The following is a 15120-nucleotide window of genomic DNA, read 5'->3' on the forward strand; positions in this document are numbered from 1 at the left end:
ATGGATCCTCACCATTTCTTCCATCTTTGTTTCTCACACTGTTACATCCAGTTTACCGGGTACCTATTGTATCAGCTGCTACACCCACGTAGTTTTAGATTGTAGTAGTAGTAGTAGTATTTTGTTCCACTTCTAGTTCTTTTGTACCCAGACATGGTATTAGATTCACTATTTTGTAACTGATTGGTCTCATAGGTCATTTTGGCCTTTTGAAGACGTTAATATAACATTTCATTTCATTTCATTTCTCTCTCTCTCTCTGCCCCTGCCCCTGCCCGCGCGCTGCTGTGCTCGCCTGCAGCCCCGCGCACTGCTGAGCCTCTCTCTGTGCTGCTCCCTGCTCGCTGCCGCGCTGTGCTGCTGCCTGGCTTGCGCCCTGCCCCCCCGCCTCTGCCCTCGCGCCCGCCGCCCTGCACCCCCGCCTCTGCCCCGCGCGCCCGTCGTCCTACACCCCCGCCGCCCTGCCCTGCAGCGCGCTGCCCTAGCCCCCCAACCTCTACGCGTAGCATGTCTTCCCCCCCCCCTTTCCCACGCGTAGCATGTCTTTCCCCTCCCCCCCCCCCCCCCCCCCCCCCCCCCCCCCCCACACCTCCCCCCCTTTTTTCTTTCACGCGTAGGACGTCCATCCTCTACGCGTAGGACTCTCTTTCTTTTTTTTTTTGACCCCGCCCTCGCCCCCGCCCCCACCACTTTTTAACTTTCGGGCCCCATAGGTCATTATGGCCTTTTGAGGACTTTAGTATAACATTTCATTTCATTTCTACCCCCCCCCCCCCCCCCCCCCCCCCCTCTCTCTCTCTCCTTCACTTTTGTTTTCGAGGCGCGCGCGCGCACACACACAGCTCAACATATTGAGGGCACCAGGCCACACCGCCTCGCGCTCCGCCACTCGTCGCGATCGCCGCCAGTGTGGGTGCACACGTACATCCAATGCCACGCCCGCTGCTAGAGTGGGTACACACGCGCATCTAACCCCCTTGCGGACGGCGATCAAACATGAGGAAGACGAACGAAAAAGTCGACCCCCTAGAGGATGCCATTCGTAGATGCAAAGAGGAAATGACGGAGACCATCACCAAGATGAACCGCAATCTCTGGGGCACAATAAACATTCTCGAAGGACGTGTGCTGATCCAAGAGAGCAAGATAAGCACGCTGGAAGACCGAGTGACGACCCAAGAGGAAGAGATCACGTCACTCAGGAAAGAACTCGCCGAAGCCGATCAAGAAACACACTGGAAGAGGGCGAACTGCAACCCTCAGTAATTGAAGAAATCAACACGATCAAGGAACAAGTATGGGCCATCAAAGAGGGAGAAGAACAGCACAAAGAAATGACGACTTCTTGGGTGGATGTTCTTACCAAAACCCAACAGAAGGCAGACGAAGCCGAGAAATGGATCAAGGTGGCCAAGAAAGGAAAAGACAAGGAGATAACGCCCACGTCCACACCCAACAACATCATTAACCAGACACTAGAGGAGGAGCAGAGGAGAAGGGTGCGCGCTTTACATGTGAGAATTTGCGGTCTTAAAGACAAAGGCAATGTGGACGAAGAAGTAAAAGAACTCACAGCCTTGATGGGGATTCATGAGCCGACACACACAAGGGCATGGAGAGTGGGCAACATAAAGAAAAATGGAGGCAGTGGAGAAACCTCAAAAGAAAGAGCACTCATCCTCCATTTTCCCTCCATGGAAGCAAAGAAGTCATTCTTGAAGAAAAGACCAACTCTTAAAGGGACTGGCATCTTTCTTGGGGACGATCTCACCCTCTCGCAGATCGCTCATATGCAGGAAGTAATGCCGGAGATTAGAGCGGCAAGGGGAAAAGGCAAGATCGCTTTTTACCGAGACGGAAAAGTGGTAATACTTGAGCGACGCTCCACATGACGGTGCGAGACTTATGGGACCACACTCAAAGTAGCTACCTGGAACTGCAATGGATCTATGCGTCTTGATGTGGGTTTACTGGAAGAGACATCATCTTCTACTCTGAGACACACCAGGCCCCTGGGCAATCCATGCCTCACATCAGTGGATATAGGTGGGAGACAGCCTACAGACAGGAGACACGCTCAGAGCACAGAGGGCGGGGCTCGGGAGGAGTGGCAATGTTATTTAGAGAGGATCTGCAGCCACTGATACATATAGCTAGCAGGGACGAGCAGGCTAGGTACATGTGGGTGAGACTGAAAGCAGAGACAGGTAGATACCTCTATCTAGTTATTTGTTACTTTCCCTCGAGTACATCAGTGTATGCACCACCCAAAGGACAGTCCCCTTTCTCTATTTTGGATGATGACATATGGGAGTTCTCTAGGGACGGTGACATTATCATCCTCGGGGACTTCAATGCTAGGACTGCCCATCACCAGGCAGTGTTTTATGATACTTCAGAGGAGATGCTAAGAGAGATAGATGCGGCAGAGACGGGCCTTTCCAGACTATCACACGATATGGAATATACTGAGTATGGGCGACACCTGATAGACATGGGCACTGCACATGGATTGGCCATCTTGAACGGCCTATAGAGATTTCTTGCTGCGAGAGGCTTTACATGCTTCCCACACAGACATGGAGCCAGCACGGTGGACTATGTCATGGCACAACCGAATCTCATCTCTAGTATCGAGGATCTCACAGTTGGGGCCCAGACCGATCGGGGTGGCGCTGGATCATGCTCTGGTGTCAATGACCATCTCCTTCCATTTCAGTGCAGCACACAGGCCACGAGTGGCAGTCCCTACTCGCTACACATTCACAAGGGAGACGGACTCTGTATACATGGACGGAATCTACAGACGCCTATGCACTGAGGACCCGGGGCGACCTCTGGAGGAGCTAACTACTATACTGACACAGACATTACATGAGGCAGCAGCTGAAGCATACCCACACACCCAGCATGAGCAGAGCCGCCCATTTGGGAGCATGCCTCAGAACAGCTGGTACGATGAGGAGTGCCGCCAGACTAGAGCCAGACTTCAGAGGGAGGTGCTGTTGGGGGACGTCACCCACAGACAGTCACAGATGGACTTCCGACGCCTGGTGCGACGGAAGAAGAGGGCTTTTTTGGCTAGACTCGAGCAGGATCTATATCAGCTATTCTTGAGTCACGACTCGCGTGAGGCGTGGCAGCTCTTTCATGAGCAGTCCCCCCCCCCCCCCCTGCTATTTCCTCCACAGAGACCTGGGGTCAGTACGCATCATCTCTGTACACAGTACCTGGACAGCCGCCCCTCCCCAACCCCCCCGACCCATGCCCACATACATGTGTCTTTTTCACTGCTGAGATGGTGAAGAAAGCCATTGACAGGATGAAGACTGGGAGAGCATATGATCATGAGGGCCTAGTAGCTGAGCATTTCATGCATGCCAAAGACCTACTAGCAGAGCTTCTAGCAGTTATGTTTAACCGTGCCATGTGTGAGGGCCTACCGGACACTTGGAGCCTATCTACAATTGTACCTATCTTCAAATCAGGAGACCCCATGGAGCCTAGGATTTATTGCACTATTATGATTGGGCACACACTGGCACGGTTGTATGCATCCATTCTTGAGCAACAGCTGAGTAGATGGGCAAAGAGGGAAGGAATACGTGCAACTGGGCGGGCAGGATTCAGGAGAGGCTTCTCTACTCTTGACCATATCCTAACACTGAGGGCCATCATCGAGGAAGGCAGATCTCATGGGAGACGGATCTATTGTAGCTTTGTGGACTTCCGCAAAGCTTTCGACACAGTACCCAGAGCTAGACTGATGCGCAGATTACAGGAAATGGGAGTACCCACAAAACTCATTTGGGGGATCATGGCATTGTACAGATCAGTACTAGGGCATGTACGCACCCCGGAGGGACTTTCTACACCGGTTCACTCCACTATTGGGGTGAAGCATGGCTGCCCGCTCTCTCCCACTCTTTTCGGTATGTATGTGGATGAGATTTCTGACTACATTGACAGCGATGGGGATAAAGGTGCTCAGTTGGCAGGGACATGGATTCCACTTTTGTTATATGCTGATGACATAGTGTTGATCTCCGAATCCCCAGAGGGAATGCAAGGTCAATTGGATGCTCTGCATACGTTTGCCCACGAAAGTGGTTTGTCTGTCAACCTGGGTAAACCAAGGTTATGGTGTTTAATACCACCTCACAGTAGATCAGGAGGTCAGCACCTACACTCACATACGGCCAGGAGACTGTGGAGTAACAGACGCTTACACTTACTTTGGAGTGGTTTTTAGCGGACCTACATTCTCACTCAGAAGAGCAGCAGAAACCAGACTTACTAGAGCCCACGCAGCATTGGGTAGATTGGAGAGGATGTGTTCGCAAGTTCAGTTTCAGGAGCCCCGGACGAAGCTCTGGCTCTTTGACACCTTGGTGGCTTCAGCATTGCTCTAAGGAACCAAGATATGGGGACCTTCACTGGATCACCACGGGAGGACGGGTTGCTTAGACGGATGGGGGAACATGGAGAAACCTCTCGTCTCTATGATCTCGCGGCTCATTAGAGCCAAGGCATCAGTACCACGGGCCATTATCCGAGCAGAGCTAGCGGCCCCCCCACTTGTGGTGGAGGCGCTCACCAGATCAGTCTCCTTCATAAACCGCACATGGGCACTTCCTAGAGACAGATATGCTCGCATAGCACTTGAAGCCTCTCGACAGTTAGCCATACAAGGAGATGCAACATGCTGGTATGGGGAGATGACATCATGGTTTCAGGCACATGGGTTCAGCATAGACCGGCTGCCACCATTCCATTACTCATTGGATGCACCATCTCTCACCCTTACACAGTCAGAGATCACCAAGCTCATACGCCAAGACCTGACCCAGCTAGACACCAGAAGGACATGGATACAACCAGCACAGGAATTGGGCACGAAGATGGCTTTTTACAAAGACCACCTTCTCCACCTTACGGAAGATGGTTTTGTGGCGAGACCCAGATACATGGATACCCACTTGTCTCATGGGATACGATGTGCTATTGGCCAGGTACGCACATCTTCTCACCAGTTGCGGATTGAGACGGGGAGATACAGCGGAGTACCAGCAGAGGACAGGACATGCCCCTTGTGTAACATGGAACCTGAGACAGAGCTACACTATACATGTCGCTGCCCCGTCTACTACAAGATACGAGGCCGCTTCCATTGCTTGTTCAGAGAAGGTTTTGGACCACTCTCAAGAGTCATGGGATACGAAGATCAGAGATGTCTGGGTTTGTTCTTGCTCGAGCTGCGCCGACACAGAGATAGCCTGATGAATGGCGAGGCTAGCCAGTCTCAAAGATGGATCACAGACTTCTTCAGAGCAGACATGGGACAGCCGCAAGAGCCACTCCCACAGCAGAGCTCCCCCTCGTCTCATACCAGAGGCACACTGATTGACCGAGCGATTGAACTGGGGAAATCCAGGCGCCCGCGACTGCGAAGAACTACACAGCATCGACGGAGGCTACGACAGAAAATTCGGAGCACGCTGGCTAGGCATGCACGACGCTCGGTCAAACTACTAACCATGGAGGAAATTGATGAGATTCGCCAACGACCGATGCTAGATCTCTTGTGATTCAGCTATCCCAACAAGCCGCCCATTTTTTGCTTGGTCTTTTGCTTGGTTCACATCGATCAACTTAGGACCCCATAGTATATATCTTTGTTTTGTACTGTTGTTAGGTTATTTTGTTACTCTGACTTTGTATCAGATCCACCACTTTGTAACTTTCGGGTCTCATAGGTCATTATGGCCTTTTGAAGACGTTAATATAACATTTCATTTCTCTCTCCATATGTGTATGAGCTGATGTATGTGTAATGAGGACATTGATGATGATGAGGATATAGGTTAGGCTTACATACCACTCTAGGTACCCTCATTTATTTTATTTTTATTTTTATGTTCCAACTTCCCTTGACACTCTACTAGAGTCACACATGGTTGTATTATGTAACCTTTTGGTCTCATAGGTTGTTTTGGCCTTTTGAAGACATCATCTCTCTCTCTCTCTCTCTCTCTCTCTCTCTCTCTCTCTCTCTCTCTCTCTCTCTCTCTCTCTCTCTCTTTGCCCTCCCCTGTTGCCTCGCGCTATGCTCCCCGACCCCTGCTCACTCTGCTCTGCACCCGCCCCTGCTGGCTCGCGCTCTGCACCCCGACCCCTGCTCTCTCTGCCCTGCACCCCGCTCCCGCTGCCTTGCACCCCGCTCCCATTGCCCTCCCCTACTACCTCGTGCTCCCTTGTCCCCCCCCCCAACCCCCCCCACCCGTTGCATAGTGAGAGAGAGTTGCGAGCGTACAGAAAGAAAGAGGGGAAAAGTGGCGTAGAGAGAGAAAGAGGGGGAAAAAAGAGGAGTAGAGAGAGAAAAAAAAATGACGTAGAGAGAGAGGGGGGGAAAAATTTGCGTAGGGAGAGAAAGAGGGAGAAAAAAAAAACGTAGAGAGAGATGAATAGCGTAGAGAGAGAAAGGAAAGAGAGAGTTTTTTCCCGCGTAGAGAAAGAAAGAGAGGGGGAAAAACAAAAAAAAAGGTGTGCATAGTGTGGGTCCCATCGGCGACAAGTAAGCTCGAGGAAGTAGAGTGACAAAGCCAACTCCTTAGAGGATGCCATTCAAAAGTGCAAAGAAGAGATGACAAAAAACATTATCAAGATGAACCGCAACCTGCTGGGCACAATAAAAATGCTTAAAGGACGCGTGTTGATCCAAGAAAGTAAAATAAGTGCACTGGAAGACCGTGTGACGGCTCAAGACGAAGAAATTATGTCACTCAAGAAGGATCTCGCTGACACACGATCAGGAAACACACTTGAAGGAGGAGAATTGCAACCCTCAGTAATAGAAGAACTAAACACGATCAAAGAGCAAGTACGGGCCATCAAAGAGGGAGAAGAGCAACACAAAGAAACGACGACTTCCTGGGTGGATGTTATCACAAAGACTCAACACAAGGTAGATGAAGCCGGAAAATGGATCGAGGTTGCCAAGAATGGGAAAGGCAAAGAAATCACGTCCACGCCCACACCCACTATCATTAATCGGACCCTAGAGGAGGAGCAAAGAAGACGGGTGCGCGCTTTACATGTGAGAATTTGCGGCCTTAAAGACAAAGATAATGTGGACGAAGAAGTAAAAGAACTCATGGCCCTGATGGGGGTTCATGAAGCAATGCACACAAGAGCTTGGAGAGTAGGCAACAAGAAAAATGGGGAAACCTCGAAGGAAAGGGCACTCATTCTTCATTTTCCCTCCATGGAAGCAAAGGACCTTTTGAAGAAAAGGCCAACTCTTAAGAAGACGGGCATCTTTCTTGAGGATGATCTTACCCTCTCGCAGATTGCTCATATGCAGGAGGTAATGCCGGAGATTAGAGCAACAAGGGAAAAAGGCAAGATTGCCTTCTACCGAGATGGAAGAGTGGTAATACTGGAGCCGCGCGCCACATGACGGTGCGAGACCTATGGGACCACACTAAAAGTTGCCGCCTGGAACTGTAATGGATCTATGCGCCTTGATGTGGGTGCCTTTGAAGATAGTTTTAACGGGAGAGACATCATCTTCTACTCTCAGACGCATCAGGCCCCTGGGTAGTCTATGCCCCACATTAGTGGATACAGATGGGAGACGGCTTGTAGACAGGAGACACGATCAGAGCACAGAGGTGGGGCTCAGGAGGAGTGGCAGTGTTATTCAGAGAGGGTTTACAGCCATTGATACATATAGCTCGCAGGGACGAGCAAGCCAGGTACATGTGGGTGAGACTGAGAGCAGAGACTGGCAGGTATCTCTACATTGCTATTTGCTACTTTCCCCCGAGTACGTCAATATATGCACCACCCAGAGAACAGTCCCCCTTCTCTATTTTGGATGATGACATATGGGAATTCTCTAGAGATGGTGACATTATCATTCTAGGGGACTTCAATGCTAGGACTGCCCATCATCAGACAGTATTTTATGATACTTCAGAGGAGATGCTGAGAGAGCTGGATGTTGCAGAGACGGGCCTAACCAAACTATCACAGGATGGGAAACAGACTAAGTATGGACGGCACTTGATAGGCATGAGGACCGCACAATGCACATGGATTGGCCATCTTGAATGGCCTACAGAGATTTCCCGTTGCGGGAGGCTTCACATGCTTTCGACACACACACAGAGCAAGCACACTGGATTATCATTTATGTCATGGCAAAACCAAGCCTCATCCTTAGTATCCAGGATCTCATTGTTGGGCCCAGACTTGGTGGGGTGGTGGATCATGCTATTGTGTCGCTGACCATCTCTTTCCAATTCAATGTAGCACACAGTCCACGGGTGGCAGCCCCTACTCGCTATACCTTCACACCGGAGACGGATTCTGTATACATAGACGAGATCTACAGACGCCTATGCATTGAGGACCCAGGGCGACCTCTGGAGGAGCTTACTACTATACTGACACAAACATTACATGATGCAGCAGCAAAGGCATACCCACACACCCAGCCCGAGCATAGACGCCATTCTGGGAGGATGCCTCAGAACAGCTGGTATGATGAGGAATGCCGCCAAACTAAAGCTAGACTTCAGAGGGAGGTGCTTTTGGGAGACATCACTCACAAACAGTCACAGATTGACTTCCGACGCCTAGTGCGGTGGAAAAAGAGGGCATTTTTGGCTCAACTAGAGCAGGATCTCTACCAACTATTCTTGGGTCAGGACTCGCGTGAGGCATGGCGGCTCTTTCATGAGTTGTCCCCCCCCCCCCCGCCATTACCTCTACAGAGACTTGGGGTCAGTACGCATCATCTCTGTACACAGTCTCTCGACAGCCGCCCCCTCTCGACCCATGCCCACACACATGTGCTTTTTTCACCGTTGAGATGGTGAAGAAGGCTATTGACAGGATGAGGACTGGGAGAGCATATGATCATGATGGCTTGGTTGCTGAGCAATATAGGGCTTATGTAGATAGTGCTTGCATGCTTAAGCACCACCGAAGGCCGTGCCGCTCTCGAACGCCTTATTATTATACCGTTGGTAAGAGCAAGTGAGACCCGCCGTAGGCAAGTTGCGCGAGCTAGTCCTCATACCACAGGTGCAGAAAAGCCAATCTGCCTCCGAAGCAGAGGAGTGTGGCTGATGACCCTAGAGGCAAGCTCCTTTGATGAGAAAATAGCAAAGAAAATACCTTTGCCAAGCAAGATTGTGTCCTTCACTTTGCCTTCATGCGAACCGAGTAGAGTGCATGTAAGCCACTCTCCGATGTTGACAAGAGCATAGGAACATACTCACTTTCCATTGCAAGCAAGTGGAACGTGTTTGTGCATATGTGACTCTGTGTGTGTGCGCGTTGCACGAGTGTCTGAAGGGAGAAGGGCAGGAAGCAAGCGGGTTGATTGGGCAAGTAGGGCGAGGCATGCACGGATATGTGGGCACGACGTGCAGAAACGCGAGCAGACTCTGCAGCGACGGCACCACTAAACCCTAGAAACATCGGTTGCAGAGCAAAGGGGTGAGCGAGCAAGAGAGGTGGCAGCGATAGGGGCGTCAGTAGGGCGCATATGACAGGCGACAGCTGTAGCTGAGGCATCGACAGCAGAGGTGTCGACTGCAATAGGAGGCAGGATTGAGAGTGGCGGCCTGCTACGCAGAGAAAAGAGTTGTATTCTGTGTACATAAGAAACCTCTGGAGATGCTCAATGGCCTATCATCCAGAGGAAGTACGAAAGCGGGGTAACAAAGTGTAGGCTATGTAATCATCAAGGTGGTCTGTAGGATGAGAGTGAAATGAACCACTGTGGGGGTGCATAATGCGCGATTGAGAGTGGCGGCCTGCTGCACAGAGACAAGAGTTGTATTCTGTATACATAAGAGACCTCTGGAGATGCTCAATGGCCTATCATCGAGAGGAAGTACAAAAGCGGGGTAACAATGTGTAGGCTACGTAAACATCAAGGTGGTTTGTACGATGAGAGTAAAATGAACCACTGTGGGGGTGAATAATGCACGATTGAGAGTGGCAGCCTGCTGCGCAAAGAAAACAGTTGTATTTTGTGTACATAAAAGACCTCTGGAGATGCTCAATGGCCTATCATCAAGAGGAAGTACAAAAGCGGGGTAACAATGTGTAGGCTATGTAAACATCAAGGTGGTCTGTACGATGAGAGTAAAATGAACCACTGTGGGGGTGCATAATGCCATGTGATGTGGGTATGATCCCGACTGCAAAAAAACTAACAAACTCGCCATGTGTGAAGAAAGACACATCGACGTTGCTTCGCTGCCTTGGAGGAGCCAGCTAAAGAATCCCATTGACTCCAAAGAGTATGCAGCAGTCAAGATGGTGGATGTAGGGGAGGACTGTGAGCCCGGAATGTGGGCACATCGAGCCTTCCACATAGTCCAAAGTGTGATGCTGCATATCATGGTTGAAACTGTATCCCCCTAGCAAAAATCCCATTGGTGGTGACCTACATGTGAAATCATTTGTAGAGTGCCCGGTCTATATCCTAAGGGAGTAAGCATGAAGACACTATCTGTCCGCAAGCCCTGAAAAAAGGTGAGACCCTAGAAATTGCAAAAGCCATGCAATTACCCCCCACATATCAGGAACCCATCATGGATGCCCACTCTAATCAACAAACCATAAACTGCCATCCACACTAGCCGTGCATATGGACAAATCCAAAAACAGTGCCTAGACAGCTCCCATCCTCATCCGCTTGTGTTGGTAGCTCACTAGGAAGTGAGTTAGTAGACAATGCCCATTCTCAAGTATCAACAAGGTGCGGTTACTAGTGAAATTTGAGCATCTTTGCCTTTGAGATCATCCCCAAAGTAATAGGAGGGGCTCTAAAAATCAAGCTCTTGGGCAGAGAAGAGGAGGTTGTGTCAAGTCGACAACACGGAAGTGTAGAGACCAAGGGGAGAAAGCACGAGAGAGAGAGAGAGAGAGAGAGAGTCTTGAACCAACCTTGGCAATGAATAATTGATGTACGATACAATGGAGGCAAGGGGTTGCATATATAGCAACCTCGCTAAATTGCCCTACCCAGACTTTGACAAATAAGTAAAATAAATACCAAAAAGCCAAAATAAATAATGGGATCACATTGGGCAGCTGAAAGTTCACTTGAGATGCCAAAACTCTTAACACCCTCTCTGCAGCTCATAGTAGTGAGACCAAGTCAATAAAGAAGCTGCCATGGACACCCCAGCAGAGGATCCTGTCCACTGGATACACCTCAGATTTGCTACTCTCAACTTTGTACCTTTGAAGAATGCCATCTTGATTGGTGCACTCATCCAATGTTTTATATACATTTGATTGGTTTCCTGCCAAATGCATGTGCCTTGAACTCCGACCCACGTGTTCAAAACACCGATAACTTGAGCTCCAACACAAGGGTCCAAATTAATTATATGGAGCGTTGTTTGCCCCTCTCTACCACTCACAAGCCTCTCTCTAGTTGAAGCTAGTGGCGGCAACTGCCCTTTGACTAGAAATCTAGTGTTGCCTTTGTGGTCACCACCACGTGTGCCATGTCGATCTCCTCTATCAATTCTTTAGCACCGTTATCTATGCCCAAATGCCTTTGCCTTTGTACTCTAGTGAGTTCCTACATTGGTACGGCTATCCTTGTCAAGCTTGTCTTTGCCATTGTCCTCTAGCGAACTGGTGCATTTGCTTTTGGCTTCACAATCTCGAGCCAAACAATTTGTCGGTTTCCTTGAGAACTATGTCGATGCATATGCTGCTAACTAGATGGTGATTAATATGATGTCCATAGCCATTTGTTGGTTTTGGTCGTTGATGTCGCTGGCACTCGAGCAAGGGAGGGCCATATTGATGTACGAGATCTGGAGAAAAATCGTCGTCCGTCTCGCACTCCAAAAGGGATCGCAAAGACACCCAAGCCTTTCCATAAGCTATGCTCAAAGGTCTCCATGAATCCTTTGCTCCCAAGTGACCAAAACGGTCGACTTTCACTCTCTTGGCGGCCTCTAAACCGTCCCCTACTAAATGGCTCCCAGCGTTTTAAAATGCTAAGCCACTCACAAAATTGGGGGAGAGGTCGTCTTTGTTGCTGCCAAAAGAGGGGGCAGTTGTCGTCGTCAAGGCTTGTTGGAGGCAGCATATCAAAACGCAAGGGATTTGAGCTTCATCTTGCTATTGCTGCCATGTAGCTACACCCACGTCACCTCCTAACACTGCCAACATTTTGAAACGCACTGCCGAGAGACTTCCCTTCTGCCTTCTGCGTTTCAAAAATGCCGTGTCGGGGTCTTCATCATTGCAACGATGAGCCTTCTCTACGAGTTCAATAGTCCGCTCGACAGCATTTCAAAACGCATGCAGAAAGCTGTCTGCCACCACCACAAGAGACAATACCGGTGCACGGCTTGCCCGCCTTCTGCTCTCAGTGTTTCAAAAGGCCGACGCCAGAGCTTGTCTTCAAAACGCCAATGGCAAGACAACGCTGTAACTTCTCTGTGGTTCCTCTTCTCCGCCAAGTTGCGATCTCCTCTTCTCTGGGTGACGCCTTGCTCCACCAAAGTCACGAAGCACCAAGCTCTGATACAATGTCAAAGTCCACGATGCGGAAGCGTAGAGACCAAGGGGAGAAAGCGAGAGAGAGAGAGAGAGAGAGAGAGAGATTCTCCCGAACCAACCAACCTTGGCAATGAATATTTGATGTACGATACAATGGAGGCAAGGGGTTGCATATATAGCAACCTCAACAAATTGCCCTACCCAGACTTTGACAAATAAGTAAAATAAATACCTAAAAGCAAAAATAAATAATGGGATCACATTGGGCAGTTCACTTCAGATGCCAAAACTCTAACACGTTGACCTCACCATCAGAGGAGATTCCATTGGTCTTAAGGAGGTCAAGCAACCCCCTTATTGACTCTCGACACAGAAGGACAGCCACAAATGTTTGTCCCACACCAGGCTTCTCACTATAGGCCTGAACTTAGGACTCAAGAGCATACTGCTACCTACAGGATGGGAGACGATCATCAATCACACCATCTCATTGACTAGGAGAGCTTAGTGCTTTCTCGTCCACAAAGGGCATTCCGAAAAGCCCTCTGCCTTCAGTTGAATCACACGCTTTGGGGCAGTATGACCACCTCCACAATAGCTCTCACAGGTCACCATATGCAACAACACCGCCAAGCCTTTTTCGGTCTTTTGGCAGGTAGGACCTTAATTTTTATCCATGTCTTGGAAGTTGAATGAAATGATGAGCAATCCTTGCAGGATTTCAGCATGTCTTACGAGCAAGCAGGTGTTATACTTTATTTTCCTGTCTAAAAGATCTTCATCGTAGTAGTTAAAGATACACTGTTCTTCCTCTTGAAAGGTCTGCTAAGCTTGGGTCCACTTTGCACAGTTCAGCTCATTTGTGGATGATATGGCTTAATCGTTACGCGCACAAGGTGTGAGGCATTTCAATCACACTGTTTCACTCCACGACAGCTTCGTGCATGAGGGGAGTAAGGTGCTGACTAGATCAATTTTTATCTGCTGGTAAAGCCTGACATGTGAAGCTTTCCTGGGTGCAGCAGATTGAATTCCAAAGCTGCAGGATTAAGGGCTGTCCATCGCGCAAAAGCTCTTTCATACATTGTGAACTCAGCAGACGAGGATGGGAACAGGACAGTGTGAGGTCACGTGGGGAAGTAGCAATACTCTGCGCCTTTTGGCATGTGCAGTCTGCATGCATCCTAGACGTGGAAAATTATATTTGCATCCACTGAAGCATTTTCCGCTTCCACATTTGTTTTGTGCTCCCTGAACATTCACGTCTTGCAAACTTCAGACATATCTCTCTCTCTCTCTCTCTCTCTCTCTCTCTCACATAAAGACCTGCAAACTGCAGACGCTGAGAGCACATCTTGAGGAGAAGAGAGGTGATTGAGGATGACAGCTACAATGTCCGAACTCTGCAGAACTGCTTTCATTCCGTCCTCTTTTTCCTCCACTTCCATTGCTTTGAGCTGTCCAAAGTGATCCTCAGCTTAGTTACTGCGTGCAGCAGAAATGAGAGAGAGAGAGAGAGAGAGAGAGAGAGTTCACAGAAACCTGCGAACAGTTACTGTTTTTTACCCAAAGGGGTAAGCTTAGCCTTGATGCCTGCCCTTTTTGGCTTAGTGATGGTTGCCCTTTTTGCTAATGAAAAGAAAAGATTATTTTTTTAAAAATATAACATTTTATTTTAGATGTTTTTGACCGTCCAAAAGACTGAGGCCATACTGATGTTCCTTTTTTTATAAAATGAAAGTTTAGAGATTTTTTTATTGGTTGCTAGAGAGAGAGAGAGAGAGAGAAGACAATCGTTTTAACTTTTAAGGACTCAATAGCGTGGAATTTGTTGTATCATGATTTTTCACATTAAATAAGTGATAAACTCGAGAAACTGGCCACTATGACCAAGAAACCCTAGAATATTTTCTAGAGATGTTGTCATATTCAACAGTCTCTCTCTCTCTCTCTCTCTCTCTCTCTCTCTCTCTCTCTCTCTGCATCAGACTGGCGGCTACGTGCCCATTTCTATCTCTACCTAAGCACTGATGAACCTGCAGCAAGTGTTTTTCTTAACCATCTCTAATGGCTACAAAGCTCTATGGTTGCTTTCTACAATCGAGCTCCTACAACCAGAGAAAGTTTGCGCTCTTGCAAGGACTTTCAAGCAACCAAAGTCACTAGGCTGAGTGGGAGTAGAAGCGAGCAAGGAGAGAGAGTCGAGCCTCAGCATGATAGTGAAGAAAGGAAGCGGAACCGGAGAAGGTGGATGGAGGCTGGAGCAAACATGGCGAAGGAGGGAATGGGGGTTGAGGCACACGAGCCCAGATAGGTGAGAGGGAACGAATAATTTATAACCTCTCTCTTACTTTACCAAACTCCCACACAATGCTCTCTCTCTCTCTCTCTCTCTCTCTCTCTCTCTCTCTCTCTCTCTCTCTCTCTCTCTCTCTCTCTCTCTCTCTCTGCCCTGCGGGCTTGCTCTGATCATGCACGCCATAGCACCAACCTCCCACCCCATGAGCCACATGCCTTGAGCCTTGCTAGATTCCTTCTCACCGTTATTGCTATTCCGTGGTCTCGCTT

At 49.1% G+C, this 15120-nt stretch overlaps 1 protein-coding gene across 2 annotated transcripts in view; it reads right to left on the reverse strand.

Annotated features, from left to right (window-relative positions):
* Positions 1-14240, reverse strand: part of LOC147422924 (uncharacterized) — a 74355-nt gene extending 60115 nt beyond the window's left edge. Inside the window, exons 1-2 of one of the 2 annotated variants that reach the window (XM_086501751.1) lie at positions 14095-14240; positions 13879-14009 (exon numbers count right to left, since the gene is read on the reverse strand). In XM_086501751.1, the coding sequence (XP_086357877.1) occupies positions 13879-14000 (122 nt within the window). In that variant the 5' untranslated portion in view covers positions 14001-14009; positions 14095-14240. The other variant, XM_086501752.1, reaches the window with a different exon arrangement.
* Positions 14241-15120: the final 880 nt, after the last annotated feature.

Source organism: Adiantum capillus-veneris, chromosome 26 (genome assembly GCF_014529385.1).
Source record: "Adiantum capillus-veneris isolate H3 chromosome 26, ASM1452938v2, whole genome shotgun sequence".
NCBI classification, from domain to species: domain Eukaryota; kingdom Viridiplantae; phylum Streptophyta; class Polypodiopsida; order Polypodiales; family Pteridaceae; genus Adiantum; species Adiantum capillus-veneris.